The sequence below is a fragment of the Andrographis paniculata genome, unplaced genomic scaffold (assembly GCF_009805555.1).
Source record: "Andrographis paniculata isolate CXL003 unplaced genomic scaffold, ASM980555v1 Contig89END, whole genome shotgun sequence".
Taxonomy (NCBI): Eukaryota; Viridiplantae; Streptophyta; class Magnoliopsida; order Lamiales; family Acanthaceae; genus Andrographis; species Andrographis paniculata.
The window spans coordinates 797,696-820,880 of record NW_026137627.1 but is presented as its reverse complement, the minus strand read 5'-3'; the positions used below and the strand labels follow the sequence as shown (position 1 = coordinate 820,880).

The following is a 23,185-nucleotide window of genomic DNA, read 5'->3' as shown; positions in this document are numbered from 1 at the left end:
TGCAGCTGCCAAACAACCTAAGATTGATAGAGAGAATAATATATATTATTAATTGACAGGTGACTAAATGGCAATACTAAGGAAAGCACTGTAGAATGATGATGAAGGAAGACTTGACAACAGTTGGAATTTCTAACAAGAGGATCAATCAATTTCTTGCTTGTAACATGTCCACCCATTATTGGGACCTCAAATTTATTCAAATTTTATTTTATTTTTTTAAAAATTTTTATTACAATTATTAAGTGTTAATATATATATATAAGGGTTTGTTTGTGTGAGTCTTGTAATGCATAAAAGAACAAGCACTAACACCAAATTTATAAATTAATTAGGGTTAGGGATATTCTCAAAGAATTTTCAAAATTAGGGTTAGGTTTTATTTTTTAGTTTTGGTTATTTTTTTCTAAGTTAGAATTGTAAAAATAATTAACTAACTAGTTGATGTTGATTGTGTATTATTTGGTGTAGAGAATGTGTTTTGTCCGTTGAACAATATGAAGAAACCATCCATAATAAAACTTAGAATAAATGCAAAATAAATAAGCAAACAAAGAAAATATTGATCACTTTTTGGCTTAGTTTGTAGGTTTTTACCCTAACTTTTACTATTAATAAAACAAGAAAATTAAAAATCAAATCAATTTTATTTTTTAAATTTTTTATATTATATTAAAATTTAATTTTAAATTCAAAAGATTATATTAATTCTATTTGTAACATATCAATAATTATTTTAATTTCGAATTTTACTATTCAAAACTCAAATCACACTGACAAACAACCCAACCATAGTCTTTTTTTTTTTTTTTTTTTTATTTAATTTGAAGTTGTTCCAATGATAAGGGTAAGGGATTTGTTTTTATGTTAAAATTTGTGTGCTATGTTTTATTTATTTATTTACATGTTTTATACAATTTGAGGTTTACAAGAATTAATAATAGTTGATAACATTAAAGATTATTAATTATAGAGGTTATTAGATTCGGGTTTACCTATATTGTAGATCGTACAAGTCTAATTATCCTAAAAATATTTTTTTAAAAAATTAAATAACCACATTTCAATGCTTAAGGCCGACAATATTCATCGCACTTTTTTGAATTATTTGTGACAAAATTGAGAATTGTAAATTTTTTTCATTATGTCAAATATAAGGAATAGGTCTATAGTTTGCGCACACGTAGGGTATATTTTTTATTTTATTTTATTTTAAATAAAATTTAATATTTATCATGTATGATTTTCAATAAAAATATATTATTCTGCTCTATTAGTGATTATGAAGACTTTAATTTTACGCGACAATGTATCGAGAAACTTGTAATATATATTAGCATAAATTAAAATTACACAAGAAGGCTGGTTTAAACTTTAATTGTAAGAGAAATTTTTTTCTTTAACTGAAATATAAAAAATAAAAAAAATAAATGAAAAATAAAATATTTGTAATGATGTTATTTATATGATGGCAATGTATTATCCTCGATGATGCTATACTTAGGAAATTCAAACAAAGAATCCAATTGCCCTAAAAACATATGTTATGTGGAGAATATTTGGACTTTTAGTTGAAAAACTTATCGGGTATGTTTTTCCAGACCTGGATTTGAATTCGGGGTTTGAATTGTGATTTTAAAATAATGAATATTTTAATTTAAAGAATATTTGATGAGTTATTTTAAATGAAAAAAATAATATTTTTTATGTAATATATTAAATAAAGATTAGATATTAGATTTAATAGTTTTTGAACGAAAATAATAATAATAAAAAAAAATTATAGTCGAAGTATACACATATCAAAATAGTTTGTTTAATTTTTATTTGAATTTTCGGTTTTATTTTAATTGTAAATTAATAGTATTTTGATGTGTTGTTTTATGAGAAAAATATTTTATTTTCTTATTGAATATCGAACAAACTAAATGGCGTTGATTTTAGTTCGAAATCTAAACAAAGATTATATAGAGATATTATAAACAATATGGAGAGCATATGAAGTGTTCACTTGGGAGATTTTACAAAAGTTTCCATTAAATACTTATTTTTTATTTTTTATATTACATTAAATATTAATTATATATTCAGATATAATATCAATTTCTATTTATATCATATCGAATAACTAATTAAATTAAAAAATTTACTTTCTAAAATTTATTATTCAAAATTCAATCTCCGAACAAACACCGGTTTTCATTTAGTTTTTTCTTTTCTTCTATTTATTAATTTATATAGAAAAAATATCAAAGCAAAAATATTCATAAACAATACTTACATTTGAGTTCCTCCAAAAATATTTTCACCCTTTTGTTCATAAAAAGTTTAATTATTTTATCATTTTAATTTATGCATACAAAATATTTTAGGGTAAACTATTTTTTAGTCCCTTAAGTGGAGTCTATCGCAAACTAGTCCCATAAGTGAAAACTTTTCGTTTTTTTAGTCCTCCGATGCTGGAGACGCTTACGTGGCTCGCCGGAAGCCACCTGGCGGACACGTGGATTTTATTTTATTTTTTTATTTTTTTTTCAATTGGACCAAATAAAAAAATAAAAAAAGGCAAATAAAATTAGAAATAATTTTTAAATAATTTTTTTCAAAAAATTAAAAAAAAATGAAAAAAAATAATAAAATTCACGTGTCCGCTAGGTGTCGCTGACCTGGCTAACACGTAGCCTCCGGTGAGCCACGTGGGCGTTTCCGGCGCCAGAAGACTAAAACAACGAAAAGTTTTCACTTATGGGACTAGTTTGCGACGGACTCACTTACGAGACTAAAATGATAAGAGAGTGCAGTTACAAGACTAAATAAACAGTTTATCCAATATTTTAATACTACATCTAGTAATAAAAAACCAATTTTCTTTTAGATTTATACCAATTATATTTTTTAGATATTTATACTATTGACACTAATAAACTTCTTACGTATATTTTTTACCTTCAATTTATTTTAATTCAAAATTTACATTACTAATTCTATTGAAATTACAATTTTACCCATACAAGCTATAGAAACAACATTATAATATTATTTATTTGGAAAAAAATCATTTTTAGTCTCAATATAACCAAAATTCATCAATTTTGGTCCCAATATAAAAATTTTATCAATTTTGGTCCAAATATAACCAAAACTCATTTTTTTGTCCCAATATAAAAATTTTATCAATTTTAGTCCTAATATAACCAAAACTCATCGTTCTTTGTCCCAATATAATCAAACCTTCTCTTTTGTTGGTCTCAATATAATCAAACCTTATCTTTTTTGGTCCTACACCGTCAACAAACCGACAGAAAATGCTGACACGAAAAGAAATCAAACCTTATGTTAGAAATTTTGGGGAAAAATAATGAGATTATCTTATTGATCAACAAAATAAGGAGCCTATATATAGGCAATACCAAACAGACTCGATAGACTCAAATATAAGTAATCTAATCTATGAATAAGATCAAATCTAGATATAAATCTACTAAATCTAAAACTGAATATCTAAAATATCTCAATATCCCCTCAAACTCAAGTGGTATAACAGAAACCAATTTGAGTTTGATAAGAAATTTGAATATAAACGCAAAAAGGAAACATAAATAAAATTAGCAGCTGACTCTCCACCCACCGAAGCAAAAAATGAGATGACTCTCCACTAAAGTCGAAAATGAGATGATTTTCCACCGGAGTCGAAAACGATGTGACTCCACCGAAGCCGAACACGAGATGACTCTCCACGGGAGCCGAAAACGAGATGATTCCACCAGATCTGAAAACGAGATGATTCCACCAGATCTGAAAACGAGATGATTCTACCGGAGCTGAAAACGAGATGACTCCACCGGAGTCGAAAACGACATGACTTCACCGGAGCCGCCGAAAACGAGATGACTACCGGAGCCGAAAACCACATGACTTCACCGGAGGCGAAAATGAGATGGCCGAAAACGAGATGACTCCACCGGGGCAAAAAACGATATGACTTCACTGGAGCCGAAAATGACATGACTCCACCAGAGCTGTAAATGAGATGACTCCACCGGAGCCTAAAACGAGATCACTCCACCGGACCTTGAAACGAGATGACTCTACCGGAGCCGAAAATGAGATAACTCCACCGGAGCTGAAAATGATATGATTCTCCACCAGAGCCGAAAACGAAATGACTCTCCACTGGAGCCGAAAACGACATGACTTCACCGGAGCCGAAAACGAGATGATTCTATCGGAGCATAAAACGACATGACTCCACCGGAGCCGGAAACGAGATGACTCCACCGGAGCCGAAAACGACATGACTCTCTACTGGAGTCGAAAACGACAGGAGTACTCTCCACAAAATCGTAAAATAACGGGATTCTCATTGCAATCAGAAATATGATTGTGGAGAAACACAGTAGATGGATTGCAGAATCAGACAGATCGCAGACATGACTTCAATCGTAGACAAAATTAGGACTCATGATAAAATCAAAATTAGAAAAAGAAAATGCTAGAAACTATAGAAAAAAATTTCAAAATTGGAGGACCTCCGGGTACATCCCATGTTGAATGTACCCGGAGAAACGCGAGTTGAAAGGCTATATTTACGGCATGAAAAAAATATGCTCTAATACCATGTTAGAAATTTTGGGAGAAAAATAATGAGTATTTTTTTTTCATTCCAATTAAAATAATTTCTTTATTATTTTTGTTTCATTTACTTAAAGTATATATTTTTTATTTTATAAAAATAATTATACATTAGTATAAAAATACTTTAAAATTTTTTTTATAAAGTATAAATAGATTATTGTACATATAATTGATTTATACTTGCTTCATCTACTAAAATTATTTTATTTTCATAGTAATTTTTTTTTAAGAAAAACAGAAATACTGTTGATGACGTAGTAAGTACATAAAATACAAAAAAAACAATAAAATTAAAATAATTTATGCATTTAAAATAAAATTGTTATTTTTTAATTTACTATTTAAAAAGAATAAAACAATTCTTTTAGTTGAAACGAAAAAAAGTGTTTTTTTTTTTTTATATATGATACTACTTCCTTGTCGAAATTCATGTTTATTTTTCTTTTGAAATATTTATTAAAAAGTATTTTTATAATTATTTTAGTAAAAAAATATTATTTATATATATACTCCCTCCGTCCCAGATACTGTGTCTGCTACACTGTAGACACGGTATTTTAGGAGGGGTATAATTAGTAGATAATTAAAAATATATTAGTGAAAATAATTATCCGATAATATAAATAATTATAAATTAAGATTAAGATAACTAATTAGTTTAATTAAAATTTTAAAAAAATAAAATTAAAAAGTTTAAAATGAGGTTAAAGTGTGTAATCATTTTCCAAAAAAAAAATGACATGGTATGTAAAACGGACAAAAACAGCAACGTGAACATGGTATGTGGGACGGAGGGAAGGGAGTATCTTTTTTTATTACAAATAACACAAAATACATAAAATTGCACAAAGATGGAGCAAGAAGGGAGCGAAAAGTCTAATCAGTGATAAATAGATGGAGCAAACTTTTTAGACAAAAAATTAGTTGAGAAAAGTGTTGTCATGTCACTTCATATCATGTCTTGTCTTATCAATACATTACAACTCAATAATTCATGCAATACTCCTTTTATACTTGTGTAATTTTACCTATTTCATCTAATTAACAATTCATTCCATTTTTATTTATATATATATATATATATATAAACAAAAAAATAAAAATAAAAAACCTTCTTCATATATAAGTACATGGTTCAACTAAAAGTTTTGAAAATATTTATAAATAAAAAAAGTTGAAGTATATGATAGGGTTTGTTCATTTATAAGTATTTTTGAATGAATTTATTTTTTATATTAAGTATGAACAATTGTATTGGTAATATAAAAATAATATTTTATGTTGAAAAGTTAGACTTTTATGAGTAAATAAAATGTAATATATATTACATATAATGTGTTGATATGTGTATATATTATATTTTTTAAATAATACTCCCTCCGTCTCATATATTTTGGGTGTGTTACCGTAGATACGAGAATTCAGGTAAAGTATAATTAGTAGGTAATTAAGAAGTATATTAGTATAAATAATTATTATTTAGTAAAAATAATTATAGATTAAGATTAAGATAAGTAAATAGTTTAATTAAAATTGAAAAAATTATAAAATTTAAAATTTAAAATGTGATTAAAATAGATAATCATATTTCAAAAAAAAAAATGACAAATTATATGGGACGGACGAAAATAGAAATTAGAAACAAATTATGTGAGACGGAGAGAATATTTATAAAGAATTGTATCGATAAAAAAAATGCAATGTGAATAGACCCTTGTTTATATTTCACTCCTCCGTGTCTTAAAATTGGACGTATTTTCTTTTGCCCCTTAAAAATATTTTTATTCTTTTTTATACTGAAAAATTAAAGCACTCTCTCCGTCTTGATACTATTTTTAATTTTTGACCGTTCTAAAATAAGAATATCATTTCTTTTAGTAAAATTGTATTACCTACATATATAATTAATACTCTTACAATTTTCAATATATTATATTAATGTCATTATTTTTATATCACACAATCTAATAAGGACATTTTTGTCTTTTTTACTATAAACTAATATAATACTAATATTAAAAAAGCTACGTACAAAAAGTAAATATTACTCTTCTTGGACTGAGGGAGTACTAATTTTATACTTTAAAAATATCAACCATGCTAAAAAAAAAATTTAAAAACAAATTTTGAAGATGAATTTCCTTGGGAGTTTTAATAATATTTTTAGTATGTAATTTTGGTTTTTAAAAAAAATATTATACTACCAAATAAAAAAATTATCATACTAAATATCTATTTTGTATTAAAAATATTATTTATTTAGGGTGTATTTGTTTTGTGAAATAATAAAAAAAATTATATAAAATACGTAGAATTATGTAGAAAATATAAAAATAATAAATATATATTATCGAATTTTCTAAATATATAGATATATATATATATATATATATATGAAAAAACACACCCTAAAATGTTAGCACACATGCGGATGTGATGTTTTTGTGTTCTGAAATTTAATTTGATATGAAATAATGGTTGAATATGCAATTTATTTATTTATTTTTTTCCCTCTGAACAATGAAGGAAGCATTTGGTTGTAAGTGAGGATTATTAGTATTTAATTGTAAATTGAATTATAATATAGTTTATATTTGATAAATATATATACATATATATATATATATATTGAAATTTTAAAGATTATACTTCAATAAAATATGTTTAAATTAAATGTTATCTTTTAAAAATATAATTCTATGCTATACACATCATATATATTTTTATTAATACATAATTAACATAAATAATTTACAAAAACATAAAAATTTAAATATATATATAGTTGAGTGCAGGTATAGTCGGATTCGAGTATTATCGGATCTTATTCGAGCCTCAGGTCTAACTATATATGCTCGGGTCAGATTACTTATACTCAATTCATTGGCATCCATATTTATAAGACTATATTAATGAATTTTTTGTTGAATCAAATACATTATGGGTCTGTAATTTCAATCAATTTTTCTCAAATTTTATTAGTTGGACTCTGCGTTTTTTTCACAAAACATCGAATCATATATTATTATACTAAATCCAAACCAATTTTTTCAAACTTGTTTTGTGAAATTGTTGGAAAGTAAACTTTTTATACTGAGGTATAAGAAATTGTATAGAGATATAAACATAATAAATGTGTGTAGTATTTTAATTTTTTTGAAAAATATGTAAGAAAGAAAAATTATAAAAAGAACAAATAGTCAGACTAATTATATATTTATGTTATATAATTTATTTGATATTTGGAAACTCCTAATTTAGGAGCCCTTAATTTTTATTTCAATCCGAAAACTTTGTATCATCCGACTTCAATATCACTTAATATCTTAATTATAGCCTTAAATGTGATTAAAATCGTATTATTGTCACTAAATGTCCTTTAACAACCATTAATAATTATATTATTAGTCTTCGATGTCCCTAAATGCCTGATTTTAAGCTTATCTCCGACTTATTACTCTATTTTCGCAGCAGCAACGGCGATCTACAATAATTTTATTCTACTAATAAATTTTAATTAATTTTACTCTAAAATTATGTTCCCTATACATTTCTTATTTTTATTATTATATACTCTCTCCGTCCCATTGTAAGGTTACCATTTTTTATTTTCGTCCGTCCCAAAACAAGGTTACCATTTCCTAATTTAGTAATTGTACTACCTACCTAAGATAATAAATGCCCTTTCAACTTAGAATATATTACACAAATGTCATTACTTTTATATTACACCATACTAATAGGGGTATTTTTGTCTTTTTTTACTACAATCTAATATAATACTAATATTAAAAAATCTACGTGCAAAAAACAAATGTCACCATTCCAATGGGGAGGAGGGAGTATAATTTTTTGTATTTATAAATTACACCTCAACTTTAATTTATTTTTACATATCACTTTCGAAAAAATAAAATCATAGTCCCTCTATTCCTTATCTATCTGTTTAGTTTTTGAGCGAAATTTTATAAATATTAATATTTATTTGGGGTGTGGTATGAATAAAATAGAAAAGACTAAAATAATCTTATTAGTTATTACTACAAATAAAATTTACCTATTTTAAAATGACAATTACTTGCAATTAATCAATTAAGTGATTATTTTGGAATAAAACTTTTCGTATTAGGGTTGGTTTGGTTTTGATTTGTGTTTGAGATTTTGGTTTGAGTTTTATATATATAATTGATAACATGAGAATCTATTATTGTCTCACTTAAAAATTTAAATTGTTAGGAATACGCATAATTTATTTATCTACAAACGGAAGTCCGCTAATAATAGTAAAAGTAATCAACATTAATACTAACATACATATATTATATCATTTCACAAAATTCAATATTCAACATAAAATATTACTCCCTCTGTCCGGGTGTCAGAGCTAATATAGATACGAAAATTTAGGAGGGATATAATTAATAAATAATTTAAAATATATTAATAAAATTAATTAAAATATAATACAAATAATTATATATTAAGATTAAGATAACTAATCACTCTAACTAAAATTTTTTAAAAAGTATATAAATTATAAAATTTAAAATAGGATTAAAAAGTAAAATACTTTTCAAAAAAAAGTGATATAATATATGGTACGAACAAAAATAAAAAATGTGACATGATATTTGAGACGAAAATAGTATCTTTTAAATTACTTACACAATTTTTTATATTTCACATCAACAATAAAATTTCAAATTAAAACACTAAGCAAACACACTTTTAATTTATACATAAAAAGTAAAAAGAATTAAAATATCAAAACTAATTTACACACCTCCACGTCATAAAAAAAAAAAAAAAAAAAAAATTAACACTCCCTCCGTCTATTTTCTAATATCCTAAGTGATATTTACAATTTTTTTTTTTTTTTATGTAATTAGCTTTTTGGTTGTAAATTGTCAAAATAGCAATTCATTTTGTGTATACATATAAAAAAGATAAATAAAGGGTAAAAAAAATAAATTTTATGTATAAAAATAGAAAGAGGACAATCATTAAGAGAGTAATAAATAAATATTATTATTTTTAATTAATTATAAAATCCTAAAAACTTCTTTGAAAAGAATATATATAAATCATTCCCAAACTTCAAATCAAAGTTCTCAATTTTTGTATTACAATAAAAAAAATTAATTTTATATTTAAAAAATATATTAAATTTTTTATATTACATCAAAATATTTTTTAAAAGTTAAACTTCACAAACAAACACACCATAAATGATTTAGTAGAAATAAAACTTACACAACAAATCGAAAATCTAATTCCAATAAAACACATTGAAAAAACAATCAAACGTAAAAAAAAAAAAAAAGTTAAAAAAAATAAAATATATATATATATATATATATATATTGACGTGATTTGAATGAAAGTTGAAATAATGTGTGATTCCAATCGAATACAAACCGTATGCTATTTCTAGAGGGAATGCTCCAACGAGACTTCAATGGGATGATTACCCAAATTTTATCTTTTTATTTTATTTTTTATATAATTATGTGTTTTTTTCTAAAATACTCCCTCCGTCCTACAAAATAAGAGACTATTACCGTAGATACGAGAATTTAGATAAAGTATAATTAGTAAGTAATTAAGAAGTATATTAGTAAAAATAATTAATCCTTCCGTCCAGCTAGAAAGAATACATGTTTCTATTTTGGGACGTCCAATTACAAAGTAAACATTTCATTAAATACCTTACTTTTTTCCACAAATACCCCTACTTTACATCACATCATTACTTTTACACCAAAAAGCAAGGCAAAAATGTCATTACACTACTTTTAACTACCCACTATAATTAAAATACTATTATTTCTTAAACAACGCACCAAAAGTAATTGTATACTTTTTTTGTGGACGGAGGGAGTATTATTTAGTAAAAATAATTATATATATTAAGATTAGACAAGTAAATAGTTTAATTAAGATTAAAAAATTTAAAATTTAAAATGCGATTATAGTGCATAACTATATTTTCAAAAATAAAAAAGACAAGTTATGTGGGACGGACGAAAATAGAAAATAGATATGTTTGTTTATGTCTTTAAAATTGGATTAAATTGCATAATTATATTTTATATCTTTTTTTTTATTATTATTATTATTATGTTTGTTTATTACTATTCATTTTATTATTATTATTATGTTTGTTTACATTTAGCCTCGAAATTCGAAGGCTAATTTCAAAATACAAGCCTGTTGGAATAAAATGCAATTGTGTTTAAATGAAAAAATAAATAGATATGTTTGACTGTTTGAACGCCTTGTCCGAATCAGACACATATAAATTTTCATTACAGTTCACGTCAACATGTTCTGTTAGGGTGTGTTTGTTTGGGTGTTTGGATTTTGAGTTGGGATTTGAATAGTAAAAATTTTGAATTTAAATAGTTGTATGATGTGATATAAATAGGGTTTGATGTGATGTTTTGAATGTAAAATTGATTTTTAGTATAATATAAAAAATAAAAAATAGGTGTTTGATTTGATGTTTTTGGGGGGAAAAAATTGGATGAATAGTGGAAATCCACCAAAATCCTTCAAACAAACACAGCCTTAATTTCAACGGTGGAAGAGAAATAAAAATTTAATTTTTATGTAAAATTAATTTTGAATGGAACTAAAAAAAAATAAAAATGAATGTAATTGGTGCCATTATTATTATTATTTTTTCTAAAAAGAAAATAGCAATTCACTATTTAGATAAATAAAGCCCGAAATAGATAATATTTTAATTTAAATTTAATTTTTTAATATTTAAAACAAATTATTTTTTGTTAAAAGAATTAGTTAATTAAAGTTATTTATAATTTATAAGTATATTTTGAATGAACATATTTTACTAAGAACAGACTTATAACTATTGCTTTGTTTTTATGAAACAGAATGAGGTATACATGTGTATTAAAATTATATATTATCAAGAAATTTGGGAGTGTGTTTCTTTCAATTAATTTTTTTAAAATAAAATTGATTTAAGTTTGATATTAAAATAATACTTAACAGAATATTAATGAGAGAAAATATTTTTTCCTTTCGAAAAATACAGAGACAAAATAATAAAAAATTAAAAAATTTGAGATAAAAAACCGAACGTTTTGATAAAACAATCAAACAAGTTTGAAAGAAAATATTACATACCTAAACTTAAAAGAGTAACTATTTTGTTGTCACACAAAATATTTATATCTCATTCAAATTTATAGTTATTTTTATATTTTTTTAAATTATTAAAAATATTCCCAAGAGAAAGAGTATTTTTTAAGTATAAAATAAAAATCACAATATATTACAAATAATTTAAAACTTTCACTTATTTATATTAGTATAATTATATTAAATTCAAATATAAAAATAAAATAATCTTTGCATCATAATAACAATAATTTTTTTTTTTGCCATAATCATATCATATGAATCTATATATGTGTTAAATCTTACTATAAGGAAACAAAATCAAAGAAAAAAAATATGAATAATCAGTTTTAATTTACCTTATATACACATCAAACATAGCCAATAAATTATTGCCACGTGTCACAACCACTAAATCGTGGCGCAATCACATCTGCGAACGAGGCCACGATATTCGACGGGTTAGGGAGGATCTTGCTATACTTGGCAGGTCCCTGGTGATCGAGACCCGACCCTTCCTGTTCCTATTTCTACCCCCTTCCCCCTCAAAGCATCTTCACCCTTTTCCCCATTAAACCCTAAATTGGAGTTGCAGCGAAGCTCCGAGTAATTCAATCTCGATATCATTGTCAGTATTTATGCCTCAAACGGAGATCTTCACCGGCGATTGTTTCAGATATCCATCCACATTCACAAACCGAATTCTGCGCCGGCGACGATGAGGTATTTCTTCGATCAGGCAAAGACGAAGAGCAACAGCGCCGGCGTCTCTCCGATGAAGATTCTCGACGCCGTGCGCGACTGGAAAGTCACTGGCCGGAGTCTCCTCCAGTCGTTGGACGATTTGACGACGGATTTCGAGCGGCGAGAGCAGAGTTTGGCTTCAGCGACCGAATCGATGGAGGCGAGGCTGAAGGATTTGGAGAAGAAGGAGAAGGAACTCGAGAAGAAGAAGACTGAATTGGTTTTGAAGGAGAAGGAACACGAGAAGAAGAAAACTGAATTGGCTTTGAAGGAGAAGGAACACGAGAAGAAGAAAACTGAATTGGCTTTGAAGGAGAAGGAACTCGAGAAGAAGAAAACTGAATTGGTTTCGAAGGAGAAGGAACACGAGAATAAGAAAACTGAATTGGTTTTGAAGGATAAGGAACAAGAGAACAAGAAAACTGAATTGGTTTCGAAGGAGAAGGAACACGAGAAGAAGAAAACTGAATTAGCCTTTCTGTCGAAAGATTCCACGAACAGTTTGAGATTGAAAGAGCAGAAATTAGATGAGCAGCTGAAGTCAGTGAGCACACACATCGATAGTTTGGAGAATTCCCGCAGGGAAGTGCAGAATTTGAAGCATTTGCAGTGTGAAAAGTTGAAGGAGATCGAGGAGAAGGTGAGAGAGGTTGAATTGATGAGGGTAGCCATGGAAGAAAGGATGGCAGAGATCGAGAGAGAATTCGATCGAAAATTGAGAGAATTAGCTCTGAAGGAGGAGTTCTTGGAAACTAAAAGGGCAGTGTTAGTAGGAGATGTTAAGCTTGCAGATGAGAGGTTTAGAGATGGGAAGAAGAAGGGATGGGGTTTAATGAAGAAGATGGAATCAGCATTGTGTTTGTTAGAAGGGACGCAGGCGACCATCGACGAGAAGTTGAAGAAGAGCGAATTGTGTGCCCGCGAAGGATTGATTGTGGTTCTTGATGAAGCCGAACTGATTGGTAGGCAGTTGGAGAAGCATTTTACAGAGCTTGAGAGGATATCGAAAGAGGATGAAAGGGAAAGGCGAAATTCGGGTATTGATCAGGAAAAGCTTCTAAAGGAGATCAAACTGATGGATGTAAAAGTAGCTGAGCATCAGAAGTTAGGGGAGAAAATTATGGATCGTTTGGAGGAAGTGAGAGCTAAGAAGGTTACCGAAATGGTCGATTATGGCATGAATCGGGAATTGGTTGATCTACACTTGCAAGAACTTAAGAAGAGGGAGGAAGAATTTCATCTATACCAACGAGAAAGAGAAGAAGAACTTGTGTCGAAGGAGAAGAAGTTAAGGTCGATTATGGAAGAGTTTATCGACGGGAAATTCGATAAGCAGGAGATCAATGAGATGCTAAGGGAGAGGCTTGATTTAGTTTGGGGTTGTACTGAACCAGAAGTTTCGGTCGACTCGAAACAGGCTAAGGATGTGAGTCGATTGTTAGAAACGGCCATAAACAGCGAAAAGGATGCGAAATTGGTAGGTGACGATGTTTCGGAAGTTCTACGAGCATCGTCTGATCCAGCAAAGTTGGTTCTTGATGCAATGAAAGAGCTTTGCGTCTACAGAGCCATGAGAGCTGACAGGATGCTAAACCTAAGGAGAATCCGTATACTTTTATTACGTTGTCTCTCCAAAATGTCACGAAACATTAAGCCTTGTGTTCGACAAGCTGTGATTAGACTAGCAGAGAAGTGTGAGCCGAAAACTAGAAACTTCGACGAAAATCCCCTGCAGATGTTGGAATACTTACTTCTAATGGCTGCTTATAAGCTAAGATCCCCTTTTAATAACAATGATGTTTTGAGTTTCTTGAAGGCGATCGCCCAACACGAAGAAACGCCTGAGTTGTTTCTTATCCTCGGCCTCAGAGATAAAATCGAAGGTAATCCACTTCGATTTTTCTTTTTGATTTGTATGCATACTTTACTATACATTCTGTTTTTAGATAAATTGATTTTTTTTGTGAGTTACAAAAATAATATTTTGTGTTAGAATAGTCCACTTTCTTATTAGTTGATGATACTCCCTCCGTTTGTACGGAGATTTCAGTATTATATTGTAAATTGGAAGGATATTTGGACCAAAATGGAAAAATAGATAGATGGTTAAGGGATGCAGATAGTATATTATATTAATGTTGGTGTATATTTGTATTTTTTTAATAATATTTACGGGGAATTGTTCTATTGAAAAATGCTGAGTGAACAGACTCTATGTATGCATTAGATTCATTGCTTATGTGCTATTGAATTGTTTGCCAGAGTTCGTGCAGAATCTCATAAACGAGAAGCGATATCTTCTTGCAAGTAGTTACATAAAATACTTTGAGGTTGAGAGGGTGTTTCCTCAAACAGCTGTGATCGATTATTACGTGAAGCATGTGAAGATTTTAGGGAAGGTGAAGCTGAACGACCCTTTCGAGGCACAAGTATGCGACAATTATGATTTATTCGTCTCTTTTAATTAGGAATAGAACAAAGCAAATGACTTTCTGCTTATTTATATTGTGTTTGATATCAGCTCAAGGCTAGTTTTGAGGAGATACGAAATCTGCGTCAAGCAATCGAGCATATTGTGAAGCATGGGCTGCAATACGCGTATGCACCCGAACTCCTTATGGAAAGGATAGGGCAGTTAGAGCAGAATCTGAAGTGCATGGGGAAAGGGCTCGTGATATCATTGTCGCCGGATGTAAATAAACCGCATGTAAATAAACCGCGAATGGGTTGCGAAAACTTGGCAGGATTACAGAATGCGAGTGGAAGAATTGGAAGAATGGAACAAGAAAACCAGGACAACGTAGATAAAGAAGATTTGGAATGGAAGTACCAGAGTTGGGAAAGTAGACCAAAAAAGTGTCGAGCCCCTACGCCACAAGAGAAGAAGAACGCGCGATTCAGACGACCAAACAAGAAACGTTGCAGGGATTGGTCGTTTCATGGTCGGTCTTAGGATCATTATGGGAAGAGGTAGTAGGGCTAGGATAGCAGCGATTTTGGGTCGATAAGAGATTGGTAACTTGTATTCTCGTTGTTGCCCGGCCGAAAGAATTCTTCCGGGGCTCAGCTGCTGCTGCATTCTTGGCCTTGGTTGGATAGGATTTTGAGTTAGAATGAGCTTGAATTTGGTTTCCTGCTCATGATCTTTTTGTTAGGAGGAGTTGGATCTTGTGGCTCTTGTGGATATTGTAGTTATGAAGTTGGTGCAAGCATAAAGAAGCCTTTTGTCATTTAAAGGGAGGTACGTTTATATTTTATTTATGATATGAAAAGCCGCAGTCGCTATTATTTGAATATCTTCTTCGAGGAGTTGAAGGGTTTGAACACAGTCACGAGTCTATCCTCACACCACTTGGCTATTCTTTAATTAGGGATGTCAATGAGACGGATTTGGGAAGGGTTCTACTAGGCATGAGACCCGAGGTGTTGGGTGTTTGAACAAGATTACGAGTCAATCCTCACACCACTCAATCTTACCGTAATTAAGGATGTCAACGGAGCGGGTTTGGGATAGGCCTGACACCCATCCTGCTGAATATATTAGGCTTCAGGATTCACTTCGGACCTGTTATTGTTTAAAATTTAAAATCTACAACCTACCTCGAATTTACCCAAGGTTAAAATTTAAAAAACAATCTGCCCTGAAGGATATTTTTAGACTTGAATGGGGCTAACTCGTCTCATTTGACATCCTTATCAGTAATATGTTGCAAAAAATTCTGATAAACTTCATCTATCTAATTGGGGTCTTGATATGATTCAACCGCTATTGTGGTTAGTCATTTGATTATAGTATTTTTTGTCCATGTGGTTGTGTCAGTCCTAATAAGATACTTATGTTCATCTATATCGTATTTATGGTTATGAGATAAAGCATAAAGTTTTAGGTTTTAGAATCCTATCTTTAAACAGTTGCGTACTTTTCGTCACATTACATTTTGGAAGACTTATGTTTCTTTAATATGTTATATTCATAGATGATTATTCACATTTTATATGGATATATTTTTTGAAACACTTGATATATTCAAATTATTAGAACTCAGTTTTCATATTTTATATAGACCCTGATAATAGACTTAATATAACAATTTTACCTAATTAAACTTTTTTTCTATTCAGGGTGTGTTTGTTTAGGGGGTTTGGATTTTGAGTTGGGATTTAAATAGTAAAAATTTTGAATTTGAATAGTTGTATAATGTGATATAAATAGGCTTTGATGTGATGTTTTGAATGTAAAATTGATTTTTAGTACTCCCTCCGTCCCAGAAGAAGCGTCTTGTTGGGAGTTGGCACGGGAATTAAGGAATAATAGTATTTAATTGAAAGTGGGTATAAAATAGAATGTAAAAGACTAAAATGTCTTTACTTTTTGTATTTTAGATACTGTTTGTGCGACTCTTTTGTCTACTTTTTGTCCTGATAGGTTCTTGGTGGAAGTTGCCCTTACTTTTGTCTATACTATAAATCGTCTTCAATTATCTGTCCTCCGTAATGTTACCCTTTTGAACATCAACTTGGTATTAGAATTTATTTTTCTAAGGAAGTAAATACAGTCGGCTAACTCCACTCCCAAGCAACCTTATTTTTCAACAAATTCGTCAACGGCGTCGCCCTCGCCGAGTATCCCGTAATGAACCATCAATAGTAGTAGTTCACCAACTCAAGGAAAGACCAAAGCTCGGAGACGTTCTTAGGCGGTTCCACTCAATCATCGTCTGCACCTTCTTTGCATCAATTAGGATCTTGCCATGTTTCACCTTGTGCCCAAGGAACATTACATCCGTTTGCGCAAACGAGCACTTCTCCAACTTCACGTACAACTCGTTCTCCCCCAAGGCTCAGAATACAAACCACAAGTGTTTGGCATGTTCGTTCAAGGACTCGTTACAGATGACTATATTGTCACGGATTGACATTACTGCCCTAGGTTCTCAGCCATAGTCTGTTTCATGTAAGCGAGTCAATGTCCTGTACAGTTGATTGATGACATATGTCTTGGTGCAGGTACGTGTTCCATATTATTCTCCCATACTGTATAGTATATCCCGAGCGTATTGTGCACATGTGGCGGCTAGTCTGGGCCTCAGCGCGGGCGTGACCTAAGCGCCGGACGTGTCAACTTCCGGATACGCTACAATATCATCTAAATACACCACAACAAACTTATCCAAGAACGGGTGAAATATTTTGTTCATCAAAGTGCAAAATGTAGCACAGGTGCATTAGTTAGGCCAAATGACATAACAAAAAACTCAAATGAGCCGTACCTCATCACACAAGTAGCATTCGGCTCGTCACATTTCGCAATCTGGACTTGCCAATATCCCAATCGCAAGTCTAATTTTGAGAACCACTAGGCTTTCTCAAAGCGATCGAACAAGTCTGCTACCAACGGTATCGGGTACTTGTTCTTTATCGTCACTTTATTTAGCGTTCGATAGTCGATATACATCCGTAGGCTCCCATCTTACTTCTTTTGAAACAACATTGCCCTACTTCTATTTAATACTATAAATCGTCTTCAATCATTTGTCATACATAATGTTATCCTTTTGAACTTCCACGTAGTATCAGAATCTACTTTTCTAAGAAAATAAACATAGTCTCTACTAACTCACGTTTCTTTAGGTATATTCAACCTAGTATGTACCCGAATGTTTTTCAATTTTGAGATCCTATTTTGTTAGTCTTTTATTTTTTATTCTATAGTGTCAACAAAGCTATTCGCCAGCAATTGTTCGTCCGTCAAATTCTTTCCTTTTCCTTTTTTTTTTTTTGTTAATTGTGTTTGATCCTTTGATCATTTGTTGTGATTCAATAGAAAGCCCTATTTCCGATTGTTTTGAAAGTTTCGGTTCCGTTGAGAGTCTCTCTTTTCCGACTCTATTAAAAGTAGTCATGTTTTTTACTCTATTTGTAAGCCTCATTTCGACTCTGCCATGGTAGACGATTTAGTTACAAATCATGTTGTTTATACGACACCACTTAGTTTGAAAAAATATTTAGTTATTTAATTTTAGATTAGATTTAATTTTATCCATTATGTTAGATTGTTATGATCTAAGTCTATTGAATCAAATATCAAAGTATTTATAAGTCTATCATTATAAATATAATGCAATGTGTTCTTCACAAAAAATTTCATAGACACTGGTATGATTTTACAAAAAAATTTCTTCTAAAGTATAAAATACTTCTTATAGTGAAAACATTAGAAGAAATATAATTAATGAATAATTAAAAAGAATATTATGATATAATATAAATAATTATAGATTAAAATTAAAATAATTAAATAATTTAATTAAAATTTAAAAAAAAAAACTATAAAATTTAATATATGATTAAAATATATAACCATTTTTTAAAAAATAAAAAAAATTATGTAAAATATATATATTTTATGTGAGACAAAAAGAGTATATACTTGTATATCATCATACCAAAGTCTTGTATACTGATGTTTGGTATGCATACCAATACTTTTATGGGTATGCCATAACCTTCCTATATAGTCAAAATTGTACTTTTTATAATTTTATTTTTTTTTTACTACGTAAATTTTATAAATCTATATAAATATATCAAGTTTTGGGAATGACTAGAATGTTAATTGGACCCCAAAAAAAAAAAAAAAATACTCCCTCCGTCCGCAAATTAATCCACAAACTAATGTCCTATCTGGATGTCTTGCCCTATTTTCTTTTTTAAACACAAATTTTACATTTTTACCCTTCACTCATTTATTACTTTTAATCTCTACTATATAATTAAGGACAAATTTGTCAATTTATAACAGAAAATGACCTAAAAAACCGTGCAAATATACTTTAAGACAATAGAAATTAGACGGAGAAAGTACATAATTTCAAAGCACATGTGATAGTGCTTTGGTAACTATTATCATATATAATCAAATTCATATACTGTATTTATATTTATATAATATTGTACATATATATATTTTTTAATATAATATGTACATAATATTGTACATATTGTTTCTATGTATTATAGTATTTGACATGCTGCCAGCATCATGCTAAAAATTACTAAATCAACGCTGTAAAAACTGTATATTTTATCCTCCAAAATATCATATTCAAACAAACGAAATGGGATTATTGCTATTATATCATAAAATCACCCAACCGAAACCCACAAAGGAGTAAGAACGGCAAAAGCAATTTCATATCAAAATCAACTGAGGGATCAAAAAAGTTAAAAAATAAAAATAAAGATTAATCCCCAAACAGAGATGAAAAGCAGCAAATTCTCTGGAAATTATTGGAAGAAATAAGATCAATGAACGGTAACCCCTCACCACACCATATTTCCAATGAACAGACAGACCCGACTAATAATCCCAACCCGGCGCAGTCCGACTCCCAACTCCATAGACCATTCATTTTTTTTCAGGCAGCAAAAATGATAAGCATACATATTAAAAAAAAAAAAAAAAACAAAAAAAACAGAGCATTTAAGTCTGTAAAAGCGATTGAATCGTACCTAAGCTTTGTGATTTCTTGCGATTTCATCGACATCAAGTTCAACTTCTAGAACAGGTGAATCCTCCTTGGCGCTCGAAGGACTGCAAGAACGTTGAACTCAATTAAGTGAGATAATAATAAGGTCGTTTGTTGGAGTTTGTATAACTGTTTTTACCTGTTTTCCACCGGGCCATGATCCACAGTACTTCGCAGACAATATATGACTCTGCCAACGATGTAGGATGACATGGCAACGGGGCCAAATGTTCGACTGTCATAGGCTTCCTGATATAGGGAAGGGAAAATGATAACATTTGAAGAGAGAACAATGCTATACTTATTGTGCTATAGTTTATAATCATTTTTCCAAAGCGTAACCAAGCTGAAGAAAGAATCGTGTGTTTATATTATTAAAGCATGTACCACGGGCTTTAGTCTTTCGTTGTCAGCCAATACCCAACACTGATCCTTTTCAAGAACGAAGGGCTCGTCATTTTTATCGTCAGATACCATTTCGTATCCTTCGATTGCTGCTAATCTTCGTACGAGTCGATTGCTTGAGTTCACAGGGTCTTTTAGTAGTACCACATCTCCAACATTAACAGTCCTACGACAAAGACAGGTGATCAAAATATATATATATATATATATAAATATATATATATAGAAAACCAAAGAAAAAAACATATGCCTCTTCAAGCACAAAAACCGGAGATCTTAAAGAACAGCTAAACCTAGAGAGGTGTAAATGTATAATCCAACCCCTAGTGTCAGTTTGAGCTATAGAAGGGAAAATAACGCTACAGTCGACTTCTGCCTTAAGGATATCCTAAATAATTGCTGCGCCACCAGAAAACACTAATCTCTATGAAGTGTGTGTGTCAATTTCAGGTACCTTCAAGCCACTAAGAGTAAATGTAAGGCCAAGGCAGAGCAGATATATCAAACCCTTCCTATATTTAATATTCTATTGTTAATATAAATCACCAGAACTTGAAACCTTTTGGCTATGTTTTCTGCAAGTTTTTAGGTCCACGGATATGAGCAAATAATAAAACTCCTAACATACAATAACCCATAATATTTTTGGTCTTTATCATCTCATGATCTCAATATGCACGAACAAAATAATTTTCCCAGCCCTTTTATCTAAAACTCAAATAAATGAATAAGTAAATCATTTGACACAAACCAGTGAACTAATTAAAATCACACTTACAGAGTAACGATTTTTTACCCGAGAAATCTCTCACACTAGACAATATATATTATTTCTAACAAGGCTAGAATAGCAATAAAACAAGGTCATTGAAGTTCAATGTTTCTAATGCCGGACCAAAAAGAGAAATTTATAAGCTTAATTTCAAAATTGTCAATAAAGTTGGCCAAACCCTCCGTCAAGTAAAAATTAATGAAATGCAAACAACATTGAGAGATCATGAATTTCAACAAATGCTAATAAAAAAAGGGATGTTATTGTTAAGGAAAATCAAGAAAAAAGAGGAAATCTTCAATAACCAAGGTTAAAAAGAAAAGTATGAAAGCCATACTCAGGATGCGGCATTGGAATTTTGCGAACTAGAAGAGTTCCAGTCAATGCTGCACACATTGGGGCCAACTTTTCTTCCTTGTTGCAGTGCAAGAACGTCAACCTTCCTTGGAGTATAGTTCTCCAAATGCTATGAAGAAGTTGAGTATCCCCAATTTGCCCTTGAATGTAAGCCTGTAATCATGCAAAAGGATTAATGTATAACAAATGAAACGAAACAGCCAGACATCCAGTACTGCAGTAAAATGATGTAAGCGAATGTTAGCGTAAAGAATGAAACAATAGTCAAACCAACTTGCAGGTTTGAGCTGGATCTCCGTCGAATTCATACTCAATTGAGCTAACTTGAAACCTCAAAGATGACACTGGACATTTTACTAGTTTTAGATTGCAGTTTATGAAATATTGTGTAAAATCATTGATAATCATTTACATCCTAATATAAACATATGTATGAAATATTAACAACCCGAATTCCTTATAATATTGAAACCTCGATCACCACCATTCTGGTTCTGACCTAAAATAAGCAACTATTTCTAATTTTTAGGTCTTAAGTAATGCATTATAACATCCAATATACACAGTTTTTACAGTTCTTCAGGAAATAATTCAGAATAGAGGATCCCCAACAAAAAGAATGAAGAATCAAAACCATTCTAATGAAAATTAAAAGCCATAAAACTTTAGAAGACAATGTAGTAGCATCCTGCAAGAAAATGTAACGAAGCACTAAACAACTACAACAACTACCTGAAAGCATGAACAAATAAAAGTGATCATCGTGTAGCCAATAGAACCTGATTTCATCTTCAAAACAGGGTTTGATCTTTCTAAAAATTAATTCAAAGTGATCAATTTGTATCATAAACTATATACGGGTGAGTAAATGTGTTTTCCTATTTTTATAAATGCCCGTTCACAAGTTCAGAGATGGTGCAAGGACCCTAACCATCATCATGAATCCAAATTTCTTAATACCAGATACTCTTAAAACATTTTTTATTGTATGAAGAGAAAGATCATTCGATTCTCGAGATCATGAAATCAAAACAGCACTGAGGTCTCAATCCACCAAAATCCTCCAAATCGCAAACCAGAACATATAAAATAATCGCCCATAAACGATAGAAACCTAAAACGCCCAATCTAAACCGCTTCAAGAATCAAGGAATGGCAAGAAGAAGGAAAAAAAAGTCTGTACAATTCTATAACCCTAAAAAGGAAGATTACCTTACGGGTTATGGAGGCAGCGTAGTCGACCTTGTTGTTAATGTAACGAAACCATGTTGAGACTCCAACCATTGCAAATTCAATTTCCCGACTATGCCTTCAATGTCGCCAAGTCTTATAAGTTTCCAAGCGCATTCGAAAACCTGGGGGAAAATTATACACGACTCCACGACGGAGTTTTCTTTTACACGGCTCATGTTTTCTACTATTGTCGCATTTCTAATGCTTCAACCTCCAAAACACGCTTTTTCTTGTAAATCTCTTCATCGGCTCTCATCTAATAAAGTGCTATACTAGTAGCATTAAATATGAAAACCTAACACAGATATTCAATAGTGACAAATAATTTACTCAATATAAATTTGACAACGATTCCTATGCT

At 30.0% G+C, this 23,185-nt stretch overlaps 2 protein-coding genes across 4 annotated transcripts; one reads left to right on the top strand and one right to left on the bottom strand.

Moving 5' to 3' along the window:
- Nucleotides 1-12,292: 12,292 nt before the first annotated feature.
- Nucleotides 12,293-16,348, top strand: LOC127242986 (uncharacterized). 3 transcript variants are annotated; one of them, XR_007836909.1, is made up of 4 exons: nucleotides 12,293-14,411; nucleotides 14,791-14,957; nucleotides 15,050-15,769; nucleotides 15,900-16,347. XR_007836909.1 is itself a non-coding variant. In XM_051262797.1 (3 exons), the coding sequence occupies exons 1-3, from the start codon at nucleotides 12,503-12,505 to the stop codon at nucleotides 15,479-15,481; spliced, it is 2,508 nt and encodes an 835-aa protein (XP_051118754.1). In that variant the 5' UTR covers nucleotides 12,293-12,502; the 3' UTR covers nucleotides 15,482-16,348. The 3 variants fall into 3 exon arrangements, 1 of the variants encoding a protein (XP_051118754.1); XR_007836910.1 differs by lacking the exon at nucleotides 15,900-16,347 and having other exon boundaries at nucleotides 14,802-14,957; nucleotides 15,050-15,188; XM_051262797.1 differs by having other exon boundaries at nucleotides 15,050-16,348.
- Nucleotides 16,349-19,928: 3,580 nt separating this feature from the next.
- On the bottom strand, nucleotides 19,929-22,974 carry LOC127242790 (uncharacterized). The gene is made up of 5 exons (XM_051262475.1): nucleotides 22,804-22,974; nucleotides 21,572-21,744; nucleotides 20,445-20,628; nucleotides 20,197-20,306; nucleotides 19,929-20,122 (listed from the first exon to the last, which is right to left on the bottom strand). The coding sequence occupies exons 1-5, from the start codon at nucleotides 22,873-22,875 to the stop codon at nucleotides 20,041-20,043; spliced, it is 621 nt and encodes a 206-aa protein (XP_051118432.1). The 5' UTR covers nucleotides 22,876-22,974; the 3' UTR covers nucleotides 19,929-20,040.
- Nucleotides 22,975-23,185: the final 211 nt, after the last annotated feature.

Coding starts and splice junctions, on each gene's coding strand:
- LOC127242986 (XM_051262797.1), top strand. CDS start 12,503: ATGAGGTATTTCTTCGATCAGGCAAAGACGAAGAGCAACAGCGCCGGC. Junction 14,412..14,790: donor CCTCAGAGATAAAATCGAAG/GTAATCCACTTC, acceptor ATTGTTTGCCAG/AGTTCGTGCAGAATCTCATA. Junction 14,958..15,049: donor ACGACCCTTTCGAGGCACAA/GTATGCGACAAT, acceptor GTTTGATATCAG/CTCAAGGCTAGTTTTGAGGA.
- LOC127242790 (XM_051262475.1), bottom strand. CDS start 22,875: ATGGTTGGAGTCTCAACATGGTTTCGTTACATTAACAACAAGGTCGAC. Junction 20,307..20,444: donor ACGAAAGACTAAAGCCCGTG/GTACATGCTTTA, acceptor TCCCTATATCAG/GAAGCCTATGACAGTCGAAC. Junction 20,123..20,196: donor CATGGCCCGGTGGAAAACAG/GTAAAAACAGTT, acceptor ACGTTCTTGCAG/TCCTTCGAGCGCCAAGGAGG.